The sequence below is a fragment of the Chrysochloris asiatica genome, unplaced genomic scaffold, assembly GCF_000296735.1.
Source record: "Chrysochloris asiatica unplaced genomic scaffold, ChrAsi1.0 scaffold00087, whole genome shotgun sequence".
NCBI lineage: Eukaryota > Metazoa > Chordata > Mammalia > Afrosoricida > Chrysochloridae > Chrysochloris > Chrysochloris asiatica.
Window position 1 is genome coordinate 802,333 of NW_006408605.1, and position 23,686 is coordinate 826,018.

At 40.0% G+C, this 23,686-nt stretch overlaps 1 protein-coding gene across 2 annotated transcripts; it reads left to right on the plus strand.

Annotated features, from left to right (window-relative positions):
* Nucleotides 1-10,919: 10,919 nt before the first annotated feature.
* LOC102832005 (chromosome unknown open reading frame, human C5orf24) lies at nucleotides 10,920-19,512 on the plus strand. Of its 2 annotated transcripts, XM_006866084.1 has the most exons (3): nucleotides 11,006-11,114; nucleotides 17,278-17,707; nucleotides 19,467-19,512. In XM_006866084.1, exons 2-3 carry the CDS (start codon nucleotides 17,281-17,283, stop codon nucleotides 19,505-19,507), a joined length of 468 nt encoding a protein of 155 aa, XP_006866146.1. In that variant the 5' UTR covers nucleotides 11,006-11,114; nucleotides 17,278-17,280; the 3' UTR covers nucleotides 19,508-19,512. The 2 variants fall into 2 exon arrangements, with proteins under 2 accessions (XP_006866145.1, XP_006866146.1); XM_006866083.1 differs by lacking the exon at nucleotides 19,467-19,512 and having other exon boundaries at nucleotides 10,920-11,114; nucleotides 17,278-18,506.
* Nucleotides 19,513-23,686: the final 4,174 nt, after the last annotated feature.

Sequence of the window (23,686 nt, forward strand, 5' to 3'; positions counted from 1 at the left end):
CTGTAAATCTTTATGGGAGCAGAAAGCCTCTTCTTTCTCCCATGGAACAGCTGGTAGTTTTGAACTGCTGACCATGAGAGTAGCAGCCCGGCTCATAACCACTGTGCTACCAGAGCCCTAGCAGTATATATGTTGTTGTTGTTGTTAAGTGCCGTTGAGTTGGTTCTGACCCATAGCAACCCTGTATAGGGTTTCCGAGGAGCAGCTGGTGAGCTTGAACCGCCGACCTTGCAGTTCAAACGGCTTTGCCATCTGGTGCATTAACCTGCAGCGCCACCCCAGGACTCCAGCAGTATATAAATATATATCATTATAAATAACCTTACATTGGTGGCTGGAGTGCTGGGGTGGCACTGTAGGATAAGCACTGGATCACAAAGTTGGTTTAAAATGCAAGGGTGGCAGTTCAAACTCACCAGCAGCTCCTCAGACACCCTATACAGGATTGCTATGAGTCAAAACTGACTCGGTGGCACTTAACAGCAACATTATTGGTTTCTTGGGCAAGTTGCTTAAATGCTTTATGCCTCAATGTTTTCATAGGTAAAATGGGCAGATAATACCTATCTTTTTGGACTGTTTTTAGAAGATGAAATAATACATGTAAAACTCTAAAGCATATAAATACAGTCCTAGTATATGGCAAACATTCAGTAAATGCTAGCTAGTACTATTACCAGAGTCCTAGTAGAGCACTGTAGGATATACACTAGACTTCAAGGTCGCTGTTCAAACTCACCAGCCACTCCTCGGAAACCCTATACAGAGTTTCTATGAGTCAGAACCAACTCAGCAGCACTTAACAACAAGAACTATGATCAAGGAGCCCTGGTAGAACAGTGGGCTACATGTTGGGCTGCTAACCACAAGGCCAGCAGTTCAAATTCACCAGTTGTTCCACAGGAGAAAGACGAGACTTTCTGTTCCCAATAAGATTTACAGTCTTGGAAATCCTATACAGGGTTGCTATGAGTTGGGACGAACTCGACAGCATGCAGCAGCAGCATTACTGTTAGCATTACAAGGTATGAGTGGGGCGTGGGTTTTCTTATGGTCTCTATCCTTTCAATGTTGCTGTAAAACAATGTTGACAGCTGCTACTGATAAAATCTAGCAAGAGATATCTATTTTTCCTTTTGGAAAGCTTTCACATGAAAGCATTTCAAACACTTATAATCTCAATTGTAAGATCTTCAGGGATAGGCAACTCCCAGGGATAGACATATATTCCTTTCATGGCCTGCCTTCCTCGTAAGTACAATGGCCATTTATCTCAAAATTCTTCTCTATACCAGGGGGCTTCAAATAGTTTGTAGAAAAATTCCATTTCTCCACCACCTTTTGGAAGTCCCTTTGTGTAGTCTATTTACTCTAGACTAAGTTGAAACTCACAAGCCACCACACTACTACGAACTGACAAACTGACAGGCGAATGGTGGTTTGTGAGTTGCTGTGATTCTGGAAGCTATGCCACTGGTATTTTAAATACTAGCAGGGTCCCCCTGGTGGACAGGTTTCAGATGAGCTTCCAAATGAAGACAGACTAGGAAGGAGTGACGAACTACTTCCGAATATTTAGTCACTGAAAACCTTACCGATAGAAGAGAAACACTGTCAGATATAGTATCAGAAAATGAGCCCCTCAGGTTGGAAGGCATTCAAAATGCGACTGGGGAAGAACCACCTCCTCAAAGTAGAGTTGACCGTGATAAGGCGAATGGAGTAAAGCCCATGGGAGAAAAGCCCACGGGACCTTCATTTGCTGATGGGGCACAGCTCAAAATGAAGAGAAACGGTTGTAAATATCCATTGAAAACTGGAACAAGGAATGTATGAAGTATGAATCTGGGAAAACTAGAAGTTTTCAAAAATGAAATGGAACGCATAAACATTGATATCTTAGGTATTAGTGAGCTGAAATGGACCAGTATTGGCCATTTTGAATCTGACGACCACATAGTTTACTATGCCTGAACAGCTGGTAGTTTTGAACTGCTGACAGTGAGATTAGCAGCCCGATTCATAACCACTACGCTACCAGAGCTCCTTCATATATAATTATTTTAGATAGCCAATGTCTAAGTTGTCCGTCCCTATCTACCCTGTGTACAGAGGGGATAGCATTGGTACTTGATGTGAAGCCTCTTTCCCTCTCTGTTGGTATTTAGAGTTACTACCTCCATGAAGCAGTAGTCAAGAGATCAGACAACTTATTGCATTAGATAAATCTGCTGCACAAGACCTTTTTAAAGCGTTGAAGAGCAAAGAGCAAAGTTTGAGGACTAAGGTGCGCCTGACCCAAGCCATGGTATTTTCAATAACCTCATATGCATGCGAAAGCTGGTCAGTGAATAAGAAAGACCATAGAAGAATTGATGTCTTTGAATTATGGTGTTAGAGGAGAATCTAAAAGTGCCACGGGCTGCCAAAAGAACCAATAGATCTGTTTTGGAAGAAATGCAGCCAGAGTGCTCCTTAGAGGCCAAGATGGCTAAGCTTCGTCTCTCATACTTTGGACATATTGTCAGGAGGGAACAGTTGCTGGAGTAGGACATCATGTTTGGTAAGATGGAGGGTCAGATGTAAAGAGGAAGACCCTCAACGAGATGGATTGGCCAGGTGGCAGCATCGATGGACTCAAGTATGGCAACAGTAGTGAGGTTGGCCCAGGATTGGACATTGTTTTGTTCTGCTGTGCATAAGGTCACTATGAGTTGGTGCCAACTCGATGGCACCTAACAACAACAACAACAACAACCTCCATGAGTATAGGTCAGATTCATCAAATTGTAGCAATTTACCCTTGTTTCCTTTATCAAAAAAAAAATTTTTTTTTTGGTAATCTTCTTCTAGTTGAGTTCTGATTATCAAGCCATCGAGGCTAGGTCAAATGGGTACTGTCTGCAGGTTTGGGTGTTCTTGTGCATCAACCCTCACTTCATATCAGCTGGATGTTTCACTCTCAGCTCGAGCCCTCTGTGGCTATGCCCTTGTCCATGGGCTCCAGTGACCCCAGGTCTCACTACACTTTGGACCAACCAGCCCTTCCTCTTCTCTCTCTCATCTCCAGGTCAATGAGAGTCAATGGACTGTGGTTGAACTCAGCTCATTTCTTCATTGCTGCCTTTTCCCCCTCTTCCACTCACCAGTGGACCAACGTGGTTGCAAGCAAGTTTACATGCATGCCTGTTTGTGTGTTCCCTTTGAACTTCAGTCTTAGAGGGGAATTTGTCCTGAAGGAACGTGATTGCTTGCCTTGATGGCTTCCTGGCAAACAGCTTGCTTATTCTTATAATAGCCAGTCATGTTGACATTTTTGTTTGGGGTTTTTCCTGATGATCTTTCTTTGAAGGTGTATCTTCTGTTGCTCTAGCTGTTCCAGGCTGGTCTGCTTGTTCTTGCTAGTGGGAATGTCCCACCTCAGAAGGTTCTGGATGGGATTCAGGATTTCACCTAAGGTCTGATATTCTGTAAAGGCTTTGCAAGAGGTCTATTTCACTGGGTAAATTCTAGAACACTTTTAAGTGTTCTAATCAGTTATAGACTGAAGACGGGCTTATAGTTTTCTGTAATTGTATTTCCCAACTTTTCTTTCTATTCCACTCAAGTGTTTGTTTTACAATAGTAGGCAAGGGAAACCAATATTCACAAGACAGTCAAGCATTTTAGTATTATTTCCCCTTTTCAAACTATGCCTATATCCTTGTATCCCAAAGCCCAGTATTTCCAAGGCTGAGCATGTATCACTATTTATCTCTGCCCCACTTAGGTCATAGAAACCTGTCTCACTGTTTCCCTATCTATCTGGTTCTTCTGCTTCCTCCCCCTTCTTGTATTGCCCTCCCCAACACCCAAACTAAACCCCCACCCCAACCCCACTGTTGTGGTTACATTATATTCCATTAGCTCCTTCCTCAATTTAAGACAGTCTATTTTATCCTGTAATCTACCTGACCTTACCACCACCTGGATCTCTGTTCCTTTGTGTTTACCGTCTTTCACATTGTAATTGTTCTGATTATAGATTGACCACCCAGATCTTCTGTTCTTATAATTTTATTCTGTTCTTGACTCTTTCATTTGTCGGTTGAGTTCAGGGTGATGTTTCTACATACATCATTCTCTAGTTGTTGTCTGTTCTTGTTGGTTCTCAGTCCACAGAACTTCCTTTAGGATGTTTTTCAAAGCAGGGTTGGCTTTGGCAAATCCCTTAGCTTCTGTTTATCCTGGAATGTTTTGATTACACCATCATATTTGATTGACAGCTTTGCTGGGTCAGGATTCTTGGTTGGCATTTTTTTTCTTTCAGGGTATTATATATGTCTCCCCATTGCTTTCTTGCCTGCATTGTTTCTGCTGAGAGATCAGAGCTTAATCTGATTTGCTTGCCTTTGTGTGTTACACTTGTCTTTTCCCTAGCTGCTTTCAGGGTTCTGTCCTTATCTTTGATTTTGAAGAGCTTGATTATTATGTCTTCATGATTGTCTTTTAGGGTCTATCCATCCTGGGGTTCGTTGAGCTTCTGGAATGTTTATCTTATCACTTTTTAGGATGTTAGGGAAATTTTCTTTCAGAAGCTCTTTACCTCCTCTGTGGTAAAGTGCTGTTGTTAAGTTGTTAAGTGCCGTCGAGTCGTTTCCGACCCATAGCGACCCTGTACAGGATTTCCGAGGCTGTAAATCTTTACAGGAGCAGAATGCCTCATCTTTCTCCTGTGGAGCGGCTATAGTCCTGGTATATATATATATATATATACACACACAACAACATATATATATATACCATCATATATATACACATACTATCATATATACACACACACACACATATATATACCATATATGTATATATACAGTTATATATATATAAAGATGCTGTTGTTGTTAAGCGCCATGGAGTCAGTTCCGAATCATAGAAAACCTGTACAGGGTTTCCGAGGCTGTAAATCTTTACGGGAGCAGAAAGCCTCATCTTTCTCCAGCGGAACAGCTGGTAGTTTCAAACTGCTGACCTGGCAGTTCACAGCCCAATTCATAACCACTAAGCTACCAGGGGGCATAATAACACTGAGGAAGTAAGCATGTCTTAGAATAATTAACCATTTGAGATCAAAACATGGCATTTCCTCAAGGACAAAGTTCAGCAGGGTTAGGAAGGAAGGAGGAATGGAAGCAGGAAACAGGAAAAAAGTGGGTAAGTGGTGTAACATTGTAGGCATTGCAAACAAAGAGATGAAACAAAATGTGTGTGAATTGTTGATGGGAAACTGATCTGTTCTATAAACCTTCACCCAACTGACAATAAAAAAATTTATGAAAAATGTAATGAAAAGATAATGATAGTTTCTCACAAACCTTTTGAAATCCCTTTGTAGGGACAAATTAGGAGTCCTGGGCATCTTCTATACTGGGTTCATGTCTTCCCTTTAAGCTTAGGCCCTCCCTCTCTAGACACAGACCAGAGGAAGGGGGAGACAGCTCTAGTCCAAACAAAACAGCTGAGCACCTAACCACAAGAACCTTGGAGATGACTTGCGGTTTATGACATAGGCATGTAAGTGCAGAAACACCAAAATCATGTCTTTAAATGACCTATGACATAGAAGAGGTCTTTGTAGTATCATTACCTTATGCTATCTCTCATGCATATAATTAAGAATCCAGGCAATCAGGCATGCACAATAACACAGGTGAAGCGGTCAGCCCAAACTGCTCAAACCACTCCCCTGGACAGGACCCACACCTGGAGGAGGAGACTCCGTATCCTTAAAGGCTTGCACTCTCCAAGGCCACAGGACCTTCTCCACTCACAGAGATAGACCCACTTCTCTCTTTGAAGTGTACTTTCGTTTTGCAACAAACTGCCCTGAATGAATGCTTAATTGTATGTATGTGATTGAGATACGGTGACTCAGTAAAACTGATTTTTCACACTCTTGAGCGAAGGAGACCAGGGTGAACATACTATCTTTTGTGCTGAGACCCAGGAGAAGACGTTTGCATTTGTGACAAGAAACACCTTTTCACCAATCTTCTTTTTCCCATGAGGTTAAGTAAGGTATGACTGTACTGTACTTTGCCAGGAAACTGCTACTGAACTGTTTGTGTTTTGAAATCAGTTTGTGCTGGTGTCTTGTTTGATCATGGTTGAGTGCAGCTTGCCCCCAACTCTTTGGGTGTGTGAGTGAGAAGAACCTGCCATTGGAAGACTTCTGTGTCAGCCAGGGAAGACTCGGGCTTGACCACAACAATCTGAGGTACCAGGTAGAGGGGTGTGAGTGAGGTTAACATAACACCATAACCGCCTTGTATGTTTTGTGTGTGATTATCTGCCTGCACTGTTTCCCTCTCTTTTATCTTTCTCTTTCCCACATCAAGATTTATGAGTCACTGATTCTATTCTGGGATCCAAAGGTAAAAAGAGGCATTTCCTCCCTCTGGCCCAGGTGACTGGGTGATTTCTCATTCGTGTCAGACATTATGTAGGTTCTGTTGGATATCTAAAGATGTGCAGGGGTCTCAGAGTTGAGGAACATATGATAAAGATTTGGGTTCTTTGGGGGCTGCTCACATGAGGCTTGGTCAGCCAGAGTGCCCTTGAATCCCCTGGGCAGTCCCCCACAGAGGCTTCAAGGAGTGCCAAGACATGTAAGTAGGGATGGATTACTCTGGGATTAATGTCCTGGGGGAGCCTGACCCACAAACAGCACACTTCAGACCATGTCCCACCCTAACCTGTTCCAGTCTTCCTGGCTTCTGCTGCTTTTAGGCACTGTCTCTTTAAACCTTTAGCTTTGAAGCTGTTGGTATGCAATCTTTCAGTTTTCTTGAATGCTTTGGGGCCAGGATAGAGTACTCCTTTTGCAAGCCTGGACCGACAAACAACATTCTTATCAATGGAGAAAAGATTGAAGTTGTCAAGGACTTCATTCTTCTTGGATCAACTATCAACATTCATAGAAGCAGACGTATTGCATTAGGCAAATCTGCTGCACAAGACCTTTTTAAAGTGTTGAAGAGCAAAGATGTCAGTTTAAGGATTAAGTTGTGCCTGACCCAAGCCATGGTATTTTCAATAACCTCATATGCATGTGAAAGCTGGACAGTGAATAAGGAAGACTGTAGAAGAATTGATGCCTTTGAGTTGTGGTATTGGAGGAAAATACTGAAAGTGCCATAGGCTGCCAAAAGAACCAATAGATCCGTTCTGGAAGAAGTGCAGCCAGAGTGCTCCTTGGAGGCCAGGATGGCCAAACTTCATCTCTCATGCTTCGGACAAATTGTCAGGAGGGACCTATCGCTGGAGAAGGATATCATGTTTAGGAAGGTGGATGGTCAGAGAAAAAGAGGAAGACCTCCAATGAGATGTATTGGCCAAGTGGCAGCACTGATGGACTCAATGTGGCAACAGTAGTGAGGTTGGCCCAGGACCAGGCAGTGTTTCGTTCTGTGGTGCATAGGGTTGCTATGGATTGGTACTGACTTGATGGCACCTAACAACAACAACAACCACTTTTTGATAGGTGGTTGTGATGACAGTTAAGCTCTCTGCTGCTAACTGAAAGGTTGGGGTTTAAACCTAAGCAGCAGCTCTGTGAGAGAAAGAGCTGGCCATCTGATCTTGTAAAGATTATAGCCTAGGAAACTCTATGCAGCAGTTCTATTTTTCACAAGAGTCACTATGAGTGAAAAAAGCCACGCCCCCCCCCCCAAAAAAAAAAAAACCAAACACTGCAGCAAACCAGTTGGTTTTGAGTTGATCCTTACTTAGGGCAAATCCCATATGGGATTTATACAGCTTTTCTTCATGTTGTAGTTCCAACTTTGTTCATTTAATTAACACATTTATTCCTAGAATTCTTATTGAAGATATTATTTGAATGGCTGTATTTAGTTGAGCCCTGGTTGCTATAGGATGAGTGACCTTAGGATTGGACTGGTAACTGAAAGGTCAGCAGTTCAAACTCACCTCCCAGTGCTCTCAGAACCCTAAAGGGTCACTATGAGTTGGAACTGACTTGACAGCACACATCAACAACAATAATATTTATTTTTGAGAATAATATAGCATAAAATTGCATTCACTTGAAAAAAAAAAAAACTTTTTGGCGAGTGCTAAACATTTGCTATTGTTGTTAAGATGCCATTAAGTCAACTTTTGACTCTTAGAGACCCCACGTGACAGTAGAACTGCTCCATAGGGTTTCTTTAGGGAAGCAGATTTTCAGTTCTTTCTTCCTTGGAGCTACCAGGTGCGTTTGAACTGCCTATCTTTTAGTTAGTAGGCAAGTATTTATTCACTGTAACACCATAATGAATCTCTATGTACTTGTGGCGGTAGTGATACGCGGTAGAGTCGGTTCCAACTCATAGCGACCCTGCATAGTAGATTCTTTAAATAAAACAATAACTCATTTAACACCATATTTCTACAAGATGGACATTATCTTTATACATATAGAAACTTTTGATAGAAAGAATGAATTGCCCTAGGTATCGTAGGTGGCAAGGAGTAGAAAGTCATTGAAATCTAGGAATGTCTGACTACAGTCATAAGTCTTAGTTTAACGTCCATAATGAGTTGTGTGATATGGATGGCGTGCAAACATCATGTCAGAGTCTAGTCCTGCTTTAAGCATTTCAAACAAGCTTGGTGCCTTAGCTGAGATCAACTATCAACAGTTCTGATAGGGTTGTGTGTTTGTGTTTGGTACTGAATCCCTGTCATTAGCAATTTCCATATATCTGATATAGGTACTGCACACATTTTTCATTAGCCTTGTAGCTTTCAGTGGGTCTGATTTTTCAACAGCTTGGAAAATTATTTGTTCGTGAGCATCATTGATTACACATGCCTAAATCATGAGCAATAGCATTCACTGATTTTCCACCTTTATTTAATTTAATACTTTTTGTTTTCTTCTCCTCTGCCTCTTGCTGCTGTTATTATTAATCACTGTTTTTGCTGTGTTTGTGAGCCATAATGTACTTCCTAGTAATATTTTTGAAAGAAAATTAAACAGAAAGAACATTACAACACTCAAAAGATGCATAATACATGAGATTGGATGTTGTGGCCTACTAGTCGAAGCATACATCATAAATTTTAGATAGAAAGTATGGGACACAACATACATAATACAGTAACATAGACACTAATTATGTCTGTGTTATACATATATATTATAGGTTGTATTTGTACTGTACTGGTCCTGGTGTGGTGCTGTGCGCTAATGTGCTGGACTGCAGAGTCAGATTGAACCACAAAGCCAGTGGTTCTAGCTCACCAGCCGCTCCTCGGAAACCCTATGTAGGGATGCAATGGGACAGAACTGACCTGACAGCACTTACCAACAACATTAAGCTCCTGGCAGTGCAATGGCTTTGTATACATGAGACATGAGACACACAGGTTGCATAGTCTACATCCCATTCTCTGATCAGGATTTTTGAACTCTACAGTTGGGCATTGCCTGAATGGATAATATGTAGCACATGAAGGTGCTTCTATTACTCTGGCTCTTCCATTGGGCTTGCAAATCATTTGATTTTGTTAGAATGACACAAGTGCTTTTCTATACAAATGCTGCTTCTGACAATCCAGAGGTTAGCATTATGCAGTCCACATGTGATCTGGTATGGTCATGACATATGGGAGAAACAGGATACATTCTAAAATTTTCAACTTCAAGAGTGAAAGATGAGTTTGCCTAGAGAAATCTTGACTTTTAAGTTTTTTGTTTGGGTAGGCTATTTCTTAATATGCCCTCAAATACGTGTATATAATTAAACTGTTTCCAAAATGGCACTTTCCATTTATATATTAACAATACTAGTGTAATCGGTCCTTTTTTATATAGGGGTAATTAATACAAATGAGTGTTTACAATCATGTTATGAGACCCTGCCTGACAGAAAATAAATGGACTTGCCTGTTTTATGTACTGTATTTGGTTTCTCTCTTGACCTGTGTGTTCACCTAGAAAAAATTGTTGGTCCTTTTTCTTTCCTTCTGGTAGGGCAACTCCAGGCCAAAGACTGTGCACACTAAAGGACTCAATGCCATAAATTATCTCCTCACTCTTCACTGAATAGGGTGAAGGACAAGTACTCTAACGTGTAGTGTCTAGCCTCTTTACCCTGCCTCTTGAAGTGTCTTCCTCTCAGCAGCTGCCTTATTTTTAGACATCTAGATGTGACATCTAGGAAGGACTGGGGAAACTAATCCTGTTGCTAAAAGGACTTACATAGGATGGTAGATGCCAGAAGTCTCATAATAAAAACACAAAAAAGGGGAATTTGTAAGAAAAGCACTTTTTTTTCCCTTCATATCTCTAGTAGAATGGATATGGCTTTTCACTATTTTAAGGGTGTCGCAACACCCTTAGTATTCGGAGTTGGGGATATGTATCTCCCATCTAGCCCTAAGCAGCTCAAGAATAGAAGCTGACTGATTATTTAGTCCTATGATGAATCTTTTTGTCAACAGATTTAAAAGCATAGTTTTTAGGATACTTCAGGGTTTGAATCCTGACTCTACTAATTAGTTTCGTAATCTGACAAATAGGATCAATAGTAGCCCTGACATCGCAGAATAGGGAAGAAAAGTCAATCCATGTAGGGAAGTTACTTCCTTTTTGCGGAGTCGCTCCGACCTAGCCGCAGCAGCCGGTCGGCATCACAGCCTGAGCAAGTCAGGCCTTAAGTTCCACCCACTACTGTCCCGTTACCACGAAACGCAAGCGCAGCCAGACTGCCAGGACTACCCTCTCCACGCTCGCGTGCTGTCGTCGGCTGGGGATCCGGTCTCGCGATGTGTGCGCGCGAGCTGCGTGTGCGCGGTCCTCGCAGGCGCGCGCACGCCGCCCCTCGCCGTACGGGGCTGTGGTGGCCTCATCCTCTGGGTCCGGAGGCGGACCCTGAGCGGTAGCTGAGGCCGGAGCTCGCTGCCAGCCTCCAGCTCTTTGCCGCCACCATCGCTGCCTGCCCCTCTGTCGTGGATTCTTTTCCCTGCAGTCCAGAAGCGGGGCTGGGCTGGGAGCGGCGCCAGCGTGTGGTTCCCAGCCGATGGGAAGCCCCTGGACGCGCTGAGGGGCCGGGCTACTAGCGGCTGAGGTAGGTAGGCGCGCGGGCTTGCCAGCCGGGCGGGGAATAGAGTCGGGCCGGCGAGGCGGCGAGCGCGGGGGGCCTAGCTAGCCGGTGAGCAGAAGTCTGGGACCCGGGCCAGTGGGGGCTCTGGCCTAGCGGGGAGCGTGAGGAGGGCCCCGGCCGTGGCTGCCTTCCCACGGCGTGGAGCCATTACGGGGGCATTGCCTCCCCGGCGGGGGGAGGGGTCGCCCTTTCTTTTCTTTGCCGTCCAGGCTCGCTTTCACCCTCTCCCCCGCCGACTGAAAGCGCGCCGGTTTCCGGAGGGGTGTGTAGACTCCCCGGGCTTGCGGAGGGAACTCCGAGTGGACAGACCGCGGGGCCGTGAATTTTGCGTTTTTGTTGAGGGGGTGGGGTGGGGGTGGGGGCTCAGAACCCTTATCCCTAGTTTGGGCGCTCATATTCTACCGACTTGTTAAGGCGAATACATTAATAGTCACTCCCAGGTCAAAGGCATTTTTCATCGCCTTGTGTCAAATAAGGATTCTGGCACCAAGGAGACGGCGCCGTGGGGCACCATGAAGGAGTCGAAAGAAGACAAAGAAGGCCGTTATTTATTTTCTGCCCAAATATCAAAACTTTCCGCACCGAGGCGGTGGGGGGGGGGGCATGATTCTGTGCAGCCGTTAGCCAGATGCTCTGATCTTGGAGAATCCTGGCATGTTTGATTTGGGAGAAGAGCAGAAGTTGGGCTTATTGAAAGGCAGGTTTTCTCCATGTTTAGAAAGCTCCATGAATTCTACGTGAAGTCACTAGAAAGACTGGTCAGGAAGGGACTGCTGCGTCCACAAAGAGTGGACCTGCTGGAAGCCACTTCAGTTCAGCCTATACTTCCAGTATTCGGATGTAGTCTTTCTTACACTGACTTGTATACATTCACGGAGTTGCTTTTTTAAAAGAGGACCTCTAGTCTTTGGCAGGAAGGAGCTGTCATAGCTTAGTGGTTAAGAATCGGGCTGCGAACCATAAGGTCAGCAGTTCAAAACTACCATCTGTTCCCCTGGAGAAAGATGAGGCTTTCTGCTCCTGTAAAGATTTACAGCCTCGGAAACCCTGTACAGGGTCGCTCGCTATGAGTCAGAACTGACTCCACGGCACATAACTACAACAACAACATTCTTTGGCAGGAGTCCTGGTGTGGCGCTGTGGGCTAATGCGTCAGACTGCAAAGCCATGTGAACTGCAAGGTCAGTGGTTCAAGCTCACCAGCTGCTCCTGGTAAACCCTATACAGGGTCACCAAGGGTCGGAAGCGACTCGATGGAACTTAACAACCACCACCTTTGGTACTCTGCATAGTCTGTTCTAACTGTTGCTACTATTCAGCTGAAATTTACTAGACTGTAGTATTCATTCTGACTTCTCTGGGAATGTGGTCTTCCTACTTGCAGTGAAATACATGCTATTGGAGTTATTGGAGCTGTCAGGCCCTGAAACAGGAGAAGGCAGGGTTAACTCTGTGTAGTGTTATATGAATACTGTCTATTGTTGTTAAGTGCCGTCGTCAAGTGAGTTCCAACCCACAGTGACCCTGAATAGGGCGTCCAGGGAGCGGCTGGTGAGCTTGAACTACTGACCTTGCCCTTGAAACCGACCTTGTCCAGCGCATTAATTAATGTGGACCCACAGCACCACATTAGGACTCCTTATGTTTCTTTTTTAAGCGCAGTCAGTCGGTTCTGACTCATAACAACCCTATATAGGATTTCCAAGGAGCAGCTGATGGGTTTGAACTGCCAGCCTTGTGGTTTGCAGTCCAGCGCTGATTCTACAGCACAACATCAGGAACCCAAGATGTCTGCATGTTATTGTTGCTTAGAGCCATCTAGATTCTGACCTTTAGCAACCCTGTATAAGGAGCTCTGGTAGTATCGTGGTTACGAATCGGGCTGCTAACCTCAGGATCAGCAGTTTGAAACTACCAGCTATTCCACAGAAGAAAGAGGAGACTTTCTGCTCCCATAAAGATTTATATCCTCGGAAACCCTGTACAGGGTCGCTATGAGTCGGAACCGACTCCATGGCATACAACAACAACATAAGGTTTCCAAGGAGTGGCTCTGAGCTTGAATGACAACTTTGTTTTCAAACCGACTTTGCAGTACAGTGCATTAATCCACAGCGCCACACTAGGACTCTAGGAACCTGTGTAAGCTGGTGAAAAGTTTCATAGGAACATTACACTTTCAGATAGTGGGAATAGACATCAGAACTCCCTATAAGCAGATATATCTTGAGTACAGGTTTCTCCACTAATCAAAAGTAGAATGTTCCTATGAAATTTTTGATAAGCTAAAATGGCATAAAGCAAAGAAGCAATTCCTATTAATCTGTATGGGAAAAATTATTGTGCATGCCCAGATCCAAAAAATACGTAACCAAATCATAGTAAATAACACATAAAATAAATAGCACAATGGTTACAAGTCCAGCTGCTGACCTCAAGGTTAGCAGTTCGAAACTACCAGTCATTCTGTGGGAGAAAGATGAGGCTTTCTGTGCTCGTAAAGATTTATAGCCTCGGAAACCTTATGCAGAGTCACTATGGGTCAGAACCAACTTTCCGGTACATCACCACCATCAGGCTAATTTACAGTGTTCACAGACATGGGTCAAAGCTATGTCAGCTTGATGTTGAGGTGCTGAGTGTAGTTCCCCGGGAAGGAGCTTGGTGAGGCCACTCTCACTTTCTAGGGGTGGATGCTGCCTCTTTAATGGCTTTCTGCAAAATAAACTCTGAAGTGATTTCGAAAAGCCAGGCTTACCTGTATATGATTATGTAAAGAGGATCTGATGGTGATGATTCTCATTGTGTGAAGTCTGAAAGTTGGAAAGGGTTGGTTTTAGGTATTTCCATTTTTTACTTTACTATTTTCATGGATAATTGTTAAATTGTCCTTTAACCAAATTGTTAATCAAATATTGAGTAAACAGAATTCTAACTTCTTGACAGTAGCAGAGAATGAAAATATAGAACATGTATAAAACCTAACCTTTAGGAATGTTAATGTCTAATTGTCTTTATATTGGAAATATTGGAATAGGTATGTTCCATTATAATAGTGTTTTGCATGCATTTGGCCCTTAATAAATGTGAGCACTGTCAGAAGGAAATAAACATAGTATAATCAAATGCATAAATTCCTGGAGAAGATTAAAGAGTTGGAGATGGGTATGAAATTTTTGTTTTTATCTGCTTGTCCAATTTTTAAATGGCATGTTCTGTTGAATGTAGGTTTGCATCTTGGCTCTCAAAGCCTAATGTAATATAAGCTGAGACCCCACATGTCCTGAGTGCTAATAGGTCATGAATGTTTTCATACATTGAGAGAATATAATAAGGTTCAAAGGGTTTTGATAAGTTAGTGATGTTGTTGTTAAGTGCTGTCGAGTCAGTTCTGACCCATAGCGACCCTATTTAGGGTTTCCTAGGAGAAGCTGGTGAGCTTGAACGGCTGACCTTGCAGTTCAAACGGCTTTGCAGTCTGGCGCATTAACCCACAGCACCACACCAGGACTCCAAGTTAGTGACAGGAACTAAAAAAGCATTGTAATCGATTGTAAGAAGAAACATTTCCTTTCCTTATTGGCAGTCCTACCTGTGGAAGAGGACCTGAACCTTTCTACCCTTTTTATTAGAGCTTTCTGGTTCTAATTCTTGATGGCAAGATGATTTCCTGAATAATTATAATTCTTATAATTATTCCTGAATAATTATAAGAAAGAGATGGCACTTTTTTTCTCTTATAATCTTTCTGCTCACAGGTCTGATTGTGTATCTCATTGTATTTACATGTGGCCTCAAGTCCAACTTTATTGGCAATAAAACTGATATTTTGACTAATTCTTACATATATTTCTCAATTAGTTTATATTGTGAATAGGAATGTAGTTGCTATATTTGTAAATAATGAGCACACACAGGAAACTGATGCATAAGGGGTTGCAAGGTTTGCATAAAGAGACCCATAGTGTAAAAACTATGGTAGTTCCCTCACAAACCCAAGTGGTACTGTTCTGCATGGGTTGCCATGCTAAAAACAACAATGAATGTTACTAACAAGGGTTTTGTGAGTATTTGAGGACAGGAGTGAGCTAAAAAAGTGAATTAAAAACTCAAATAGAAATATTTTCATTTGGTCTTGTGTTTTCACTTTAGAATGGTTCTCATAGAGTCAAAGGGAGGATAGATTTCCCTCCTAGGAAACCTTTGGCAATGTCTGGAGATATTTTGGGTGGGTTCAAATAGGGTGGGGTGGGATAAGGTGGGATACAGCTTACTTTTGGTGGGCCATGACTGCTGCTAGATCTTAAAATGTACAGGATAGCCCCCACACCCCACACCAAAGAATTACATGGCTCAAATGTTAAATGTTGCTATTGAGAAACTGTTCTGTGGTTGTTGGTTCTCGAGTCAGATACCTGAATTCATACTTGGCTTTATTATTTCCTAATGTGTAACCCTAGGAAGTTGCTTAAAATCTGTGCCTCAGTTTCTGTAAAAGCTAATAATAGTATGTTTCTCATAGTGTTGTGGTAAAGGTTAAATCAGATTAATGTGGAAAGTGTCAAGCTTATTGCTTGGCATTTAGAAAATCTTCAAAGACTGTTAACTTTTTGCTAGTATTATATTTGGAACCCATCTTGATATTTCATTATTTCTCATCTGAAATTAGAATTTGAGCTAACAGAGTGATAATGACCTAGTTTTCCGTATATCCTTGAGGAATGAATGAAAAATTGCCCCTTTTATTATTTGTATTTAGCTCAGTCTTGCTTTATGTTCTCAAGTCTGTAAGGCTTCTGCTATAAACAAATAGCTTTTCATTGTAGAACTTTTTCCTTCATAGTTAAAGCTTTAAGCCAACAGGGCAACAAATCTACATTTGTTGATTTTCAGTGAATATTTAGTAATTTAACAGAATTTCCTTGAGTTGATGCCCATTTCCTTTTGCCTTTATAAACTGAAATAAACCTATAGTCATTTTGGCTAATGTTAATTACCTCTTGACCTCTGAGAATAACTATTTTCATACTAAGGTCTTAGTGTAATTTCACATGTATGAAGAATACAGGCAAACATATAATGACTTAATATACAAGGGAGTTTCAAAAAGTTCATGGAAAAATGGAACTAAAAGATAATGGTATTTTCCATGATCTTTAAAAAGCTTCCTCATAAATATTTGTGACCCATATATTATAGTCTTTGTTGGTGCTGTAAGATAAAGCACTGGACTGCTAGCCACAGGGCAGTGGTTCAAACCCACCAGTCACTCCTTGGAAACCCTGTACAGGGTTGCTATGAGTTGGAACCCATTCAATGGCACTTAATAACAACATACAAACTTTCATTTCCTGTGTATCTAAATGGTACGGCTATGTCGAGTTGGCTTGTTATCTTGTTGTGGTTTTAGTTTTAATATATCCTTTAAAAGAATAACAAAATCCACAGAGATGTCCTCAGATAAAAGAAGCAAACAATGTTGCACATTCAACTTTTTGTCTTGATAACTATACCTTCAAAATAGGAGCTTTTGCTTTATGGATGTTACCCATATTTTTGTAGTATAAGTTCAGCTATTTGTATAAATATTCACTAATTTTTTTGGTATTATTCTTTGTATTTATACAGCCTTCTGTTGGATAGAGTCAGTACTTCGGCCAAGAGATTGTTTTCTTTGCGTGACACATTCTATCTTTTGTAAAGAGTAACATATACTCAGAGTTCTGTATAAATAATAAATTATAGTAATGATGAGGAAGTGTCTTACTGCACTGTGGAAATTGTGGTCAGGTCATAAGTAGTATATATGTGAGAAAGTAAAAGGTCAAAGGAAGGCATTCTAAGAACTTCAGGCAAACTGAAAACAAAAAATCATTTAGTAGAGTTCATGTATGTCACCAGTTTCTAAGTAGAGAGTATTGTGGCTACTAACCACTATTATAGTTATCTTTGTGGCATTTGTTCCTACCCATGATTAAATCGACAAAAACAAGTATATTTGAATCTACTGATATATGTTTTTCTGTAAGTGGTCTGGAGAAGACAGATTATTCTTTACCGAATGCTGTTATATAAATATATATTTGTGTATATGTATTCATGCATGTTTGTCTTTTATTTTCGGTAGAAAATGATGCATCCTGTTGCCAGCAGTAATCCAGCTTTTTGTGGGCCTGGCAAGCCTTCCTGCCTCAATGAAGATGCTATGAGAGCTGCTGATCAATTTGACATATATTCTGCTCAGCAAAACAAATACAGCCACACAGTCAGCCACAAACCAATGGTTTGTCAGAGGCAAGACCCATTAAATGAAACACACTTGCAGACTACAAGTGGCAGAGGCATAGAAATAAAAGATGAACTAAAGAAAAAGAAAAATCTCAACCGATCTGGTAAGCGTGGCCGGCCTTCGGGAACCACCAAATCAGCGGGATACCGGACCAGCACAGGCAGACCCCTGGGAACCACCAAAGCAGCTGGATTTAAGACAAGTCCAGGCAGACCTTTGGGTACAACTAAAGCCGCAGGATACAAAGTCAGCCCAGGGAGACCTCCAGGTAGCATTAAAGCTCTATCCCGTCTTGCTGATCTTGGTTATGGCTGTGGCACTGCTGCTTTTCCTTACCCTATGATGCATGGCCGAGTAGTTCATGGGGTAGGGGAAACCAGCAGTGAAGTCAAGCCACCCAATGAGTGAATGAGTAGGAAAGGAGGGTCTGGTTTAGAAGGAAGAATGTGAAAATTCCAAAGCTTCTTGGTTTTATTTTTACATATATAATTTTATGGCCTGGCCTTTCCAAATTTCTTTTGCCATTAGATTTTTTCCTGCTTTTGCTCAGAAGCTGCCATATGCTGACAGGTGTACTCAGGGCATGAGCAGTGGCATTGTGTCTGAACATAGGTTCACGTATGATACCTGACTGAATCATTTTTGCTTTTCCTCTAGAGTTATGGTCGTGTGTTATGTTCCATTACTACTGTTGGGCCATTCTAAATAGATGACTTATATACTAAACAATTGAAACCACAGTAACTGTTAGTTTGTGAAGTACAATATAATAAAGATACTATCTGGAAATATTTTAAACTGATGGAACAAAGCAAACTAATGATTCAGGATTACTTGAGGTAATGACAGTGAGGTTTTGTAACATTTATTTTCATGAGACAGGACACAGATATTTGTATGCGTTGGCATTTACAAAAGCTTCAGATAGTAAAAAACTTATTTGTAATATTCTAGTTTTAAGCAGCTTTTTATTTATCTACATGACATTAATTGATTTAACCATCAATGTTTGTCTTTCAGCAGTGATAAGTTATATTTTTAAGTTAAGGGTATGTATACCAAACACTCCTCGGAAACCCTGTGCAGGGTCGCTATGGGTCGGAACCGACTCAATGGCACTTAACAACAACAATACCAAACACTACAAATAGTGCAAAAAAAAAAAAAGAAAATTGAACTATTTTATGAACATTATGTGTTAGTGAAATGCAATGCATTCTGAGAAGAGCATTTTTAATATTATAGAAAGAAACATTCCTGAGGTCTGCAGATAGCTGTATCCACTACATTTTGCTTTTCAAATACTTAATGAGATTTAAAGCATTACGTTTAAAAACATTGATTAGTGTTGCTCATTTATTTGAATTTTTTTTAAGTTTTTCTGAGAAACACTGCCATTGCATTAGCACTTACTTAATATATTTTCAGGCTTATATCTACCAAAGGACACAAATTTAATGGTAGACTGTAAAACTGGTATAAACAGAATGCAGTTTCCTGACTGTCAGAACCCAAATATTAAGAAATATATAGGAATCCATCTATGCATGAAGAATGTAAAAATATGTTGGTTATTTAATTTAAAATCTTTTTGTGGCTCTTGGGAGACCACTTCATCCAAAAGAAAAAATTTTTCCCAATGTTTGCTTCAAAAGCAAAATATATAGATAAGGAAAAAAGTATTAGGTAAATATGTATACTATGGGCAGAGGGAAGTCTGTCTTGCCCCTTTTTCTGAAAGTAATATTCCTTGTTAATACATACTTTATTTATTCTGAGTTTGTCCTAAATAAACTATTATAAACTTTGGATTTGAAAACAAATGTCAGTGAACTTTAAAGTTACAATGTATGTACTTGCAATTTAATTGCCTTTGAGATTATAATGTTACAGTTTTGCAGTACCCAAAAACTTTTTTTAAAATAACTTAAAATTTTAAAGGGCACAAATTGTGTTGTTTGGCTTGCTCTCAGTTAATGCAGACTCTGACTGCAAATGGATGTCATGTTTCATACCTTTTTTATCAGGAAAAAAGCAGCAAGCCTTCAGGTGTTCCAGTGATGCCTGACACAATGAGCTGGACTTTATGCTGCTCTTTACAGTAAGAGGTGTTGCATTGTATGTGGGGACTTTGTGCACTGGCATCTAAGACAGTGACCTCAACAATTTTAGCACTGCACAAACCATAGAGAACAATGTGGAATGACTACATAATCAATTGTAACATTCTGGCAGCTAAATCGCTACAAGAGTTTGTTCTTGCTGAGGCTAATAATTTACTCAAACAGTATAACTTCTGACACACATAAATGCTTATTACATCTTTATTCTTATATTCATGTATCTGTTTTTATTATGTATCTGTCCTTTAGCTTTTCTCAAGATGATGTTCAGCAGTTGGCTGCTTAGAAATCCTTTTTTTGAACTAGTTCCTGAATTAAATGTTCGACTTTAAAATAATATGAACCATTGTCAAGGATTTGATTGCATGTTGTGTTTTATAGTAAGTCTATTAGACATTTCCCTTTCTGTTTATTTTCATTTCTGATTTTGTTATACAAAATCCTTTTCTATTTATTCTTTTCCTACTCCTAAGCCCCCAGCACATCTACTCAGTGGTGCTGTGTGTCAGAAGATAAAGCAGGTGTATTATTGTATAATGAATTTTGTATACATGTTTATTAAATGGTGATATCATCCTAAAGGAGGTATGTTCATAACAGTGAGGAGCTGTATCCCAGAAAAAAGTTGGGGTTGGAGGAGGGAATGGCTGCAATAACATCATTTAGAAAACTGAATTTGCTGTTCATATGAGCAGTTACCCTGGAGTATTAGATCTGTATGCTGGTGAGCATCTCCTGATTCTACTTACTTTTCTCCTGGTGAACAGTTTACTAGTGTCATGCTGAAGAGAAAGACAGAAATGGTAACATATATGAAGTCTTAAAATATAAGGTATTTTTTACTTCTGTATAATCTAAAGACTACATTGTGCATCTTTTGTAACACTGTCTTGTCATGATAAACACTGAAATAGCATGTTAAATGATTGCCTATACTTTAATCAGTTGGGGAAAACTGACCTTTTTTCCCTACTGTATGATTGTTCCTTGAAAGGTAAATTGCTAATTTTATACTGTGTAATTCTGTTCTTCACAAAATAGGTTTCACTATTCTATATTAAAACTATTGGTCAGAAAATGATCTACTATTCAAGTAAGTTTGTTTTACTTTTTTTCTTTAAAAAAATATTTTAACATGCCTTATTTATTATTGTTATATTAACAAATAAGGAGCTAATACATAAGAAATTTTCATTTTTGACAGATATAACTTTGCATAACTAATCTTTAGTATGGGATGATTTTGATACTATCTTTGGAGTTTTGCACTGGATGTTAAAAAAATACTGGTACAATATATTGGAAGAAAATAAGTAGTTTCTGGTTAATTTGTAATATTTGGGAACACTTTTAAACTCAGTGTTTTAGTTAGAAAAAGAAAATTTATTGTATTTACTTTTAAAAGAAACGTCTGTCAAATTAATATTCATTCTAAACTGATGTTTGTGTGAATTTACATGCACATTTTCATGAAGACTAGAGTCCTTTGAGTTAAAGAGTAAAACATTTTTTTGGATCTATAAGCCAAGAAGGATCCATCCAGTGTAAGAATAAACACAGTATATATGCTAAAGAAAACAAAATCAAACTTCTCCTTTATATTATTAAGAAGCTTTAAAAGAACAATTCAGGGGATGTTGATAACTGCTATTCTGTCAGTCATTGTCTCTATATGCAGTAAAATTTTATTATACCTTTATAGTAAAGTATAAAGATTTACAACAGTTATTCAAAACACTTTTTCCCTTGGACATAAAAAATATTTTTACTCTATGTTTTTGTTTTTTAACTATGTTATTAAACTCTAGGATGTATCTAAATCTTTCCTTTGCTTTGCTTCCTCTTCTCTTTGTAGTAGATAAAGCTGCGCTTTCACATATAATGTATTTAATTTTGGAAATTTTAATGCTATAGTAAATCAAGTGTGTGATTTATAGTAATCAGACCACTCTGATTCTTTCAAGTTTTCACGATATCTTTTTCCACAGATAATTAGATCATTATGGAAAAAGGAATTACCAATTAACTGATATAAGCACGCTGTCCTCTGCTGTAAAAAGTCTAAATAAATACTGTGTATGTTTTTCTGTCCATGAACTTGAGCTACTCGTGTGCAATTATGTGTATGGAATGGAGTAGTGTTCATGATTTGTATCTACATCATCATATGGATGTATATTTATTAATAAAGTCATTACTTTTAAAGCCAATTATGTGATGATCTGTTCTATAAGCCATTACTCAGTTCACAATAAAATGTTAAAAACACATACACACACATACACACACAAAAGCAATTATTTTACAACTCTGTTTCAAATAGGGGAATGGTAAATGGTAAAACTTTTATCATGATGGTGGGTTGTTTTTCTTGGGATTATGATTTCTGAAATGTCTACTCTACTTTTTTCTTAAAATAACGTGTGTGTGTGTGTGTGTGTGTATGGAGCTCTGGTAGCGTAGTGGTTACGAATCGGGCTGCTAACCTCAAGGTCAGCAGTTCGAAACTACCAGCAGTTCTGCAGGAGAAAGATGAGGCTTTCTGCTCCTGTAAAGCTTTACAGCCTCGGAAACCCTGTACAGGGTCACTATGAGTCAGAACCGACTCTACGGCACTTAACAACAATCCCCCCCCTCTTTTTTTTTTGCATTTTGTTCCATTTAAAATACATGAGCTAATAATTTCTACTAAAGGTTTATGTTTCAGTTTAAATGTGATTGATTCTTTTGCTTTAAAAAATTCAAATACAAAACAACTAGATTAAAAAACGTTTCTTTTTAAATTAACCTCATGGGGAATGGAGTATGTAACTATTTTTGTTAAATATTTCAAGTATGAAAAGAAAAATAAGTTCCCTTAAATATTTGAACATACAAAGGGGCTTCAAAAGTTTATGGAAAAAACGGAGTTGAAAGATAATGGAGTTAGTCTATGGACTCTTTGAAGCCCCTTTGTATTGCCCTTTTTATTTTGTTCATAGCTTTCAGATCCTTTAGAACAGAAGTTGGGATTCCCTGCATGGTGTGCAAATGGTTAAGGGCTGGACTGCTGGTGGAGAGGTTGACAGAGATGCTTTTTGAATGATCTGCTTTCAGTTAAGTCACAGCCTTTAAAAGCCTAAGGCGGGGATTTCAATCAATGAGACAAAACAAAGCACGGTGTATGATTTGTTGGAAGTAAAACTGATGATCTTTGTAAACTTTCACTCAATTAACAGTAAAAAGTTAAAAAAAAAAACAAAACCCCCCTGGGGTACAATTCTACTCTGCACAAAAGGGGTCACTATGAGTCAGTTGGAGCCAACTAACAACAGAACAGAGGTGGCAACCATGACCACTCACTATCTGTTTTGGTTTTTTTTTAATTTAAGGTTTTTATTGTGGACTGAGTGAAAGTTTACAGGGCATATCATCAGTTTTACATTCAACAAATCATATACCTTGTTTCATTACATTGATTATAATACCCTCCATGAACCATCAGTTAAAAGTATTTCTATCCACTTTAGCTTTTTAAAAAACCAACAACAACAACAAAAACCCCACTCAGGCATACATAATAATTTACATCTCCAAAAGGCACATTCTGCAAGCCTGCTCCTGGCCACTAGCTCTTAGTCCTTCTCTTCTTAGTCCGTGAATCTATAGTCCTCAGCTCCTTCATGCCCCCATCTCTGGCGCTGCTGCTTCTCTAGATAAGGTCCGCATTCTATTTGTGTGTACCTCTCTTGATGGTCCTAGGGTGGTCTGTTTCTGGATTGTAAGATTAACCACTCCCCTTTTTTTGTTACAAAACTTCTACCTTTACAAGTGTGACAGTCGCGATTAGTCATAACAGTTATTCACTATTGAATCTTACGAATCTTATCCCCATATCCTTTCACTAGACCCATCTAGACAAGATGATAGCTATTCAGCAGGGACTCTTTCTTTCCCCCCACACTCTTAAACTAAGCTCCCTCTTGAAACCTTGTAAGCCAGTCGCTTCGTGCCTTTATTGCCCCTTCATTTTAGGTAGCCAATGTCTAAGTTGCCCGTTCCTATCCCCTGTGTACAGAGTGGATAGCATTGAAACTTGATTTGAAGACTCTTTCCCTCTCTGTTGGTATTTAGAGTAACTACCG

Excerpts from the sequence above, each read along its gene's own strand:
- LOC102832005 (XM_006866083.1), top strand. The coding sequence starts at position 17,281 with ATGATGCATCCTGTTGCCAGCAGTAATCCAGCTTTTTGTGGGCCTGGC.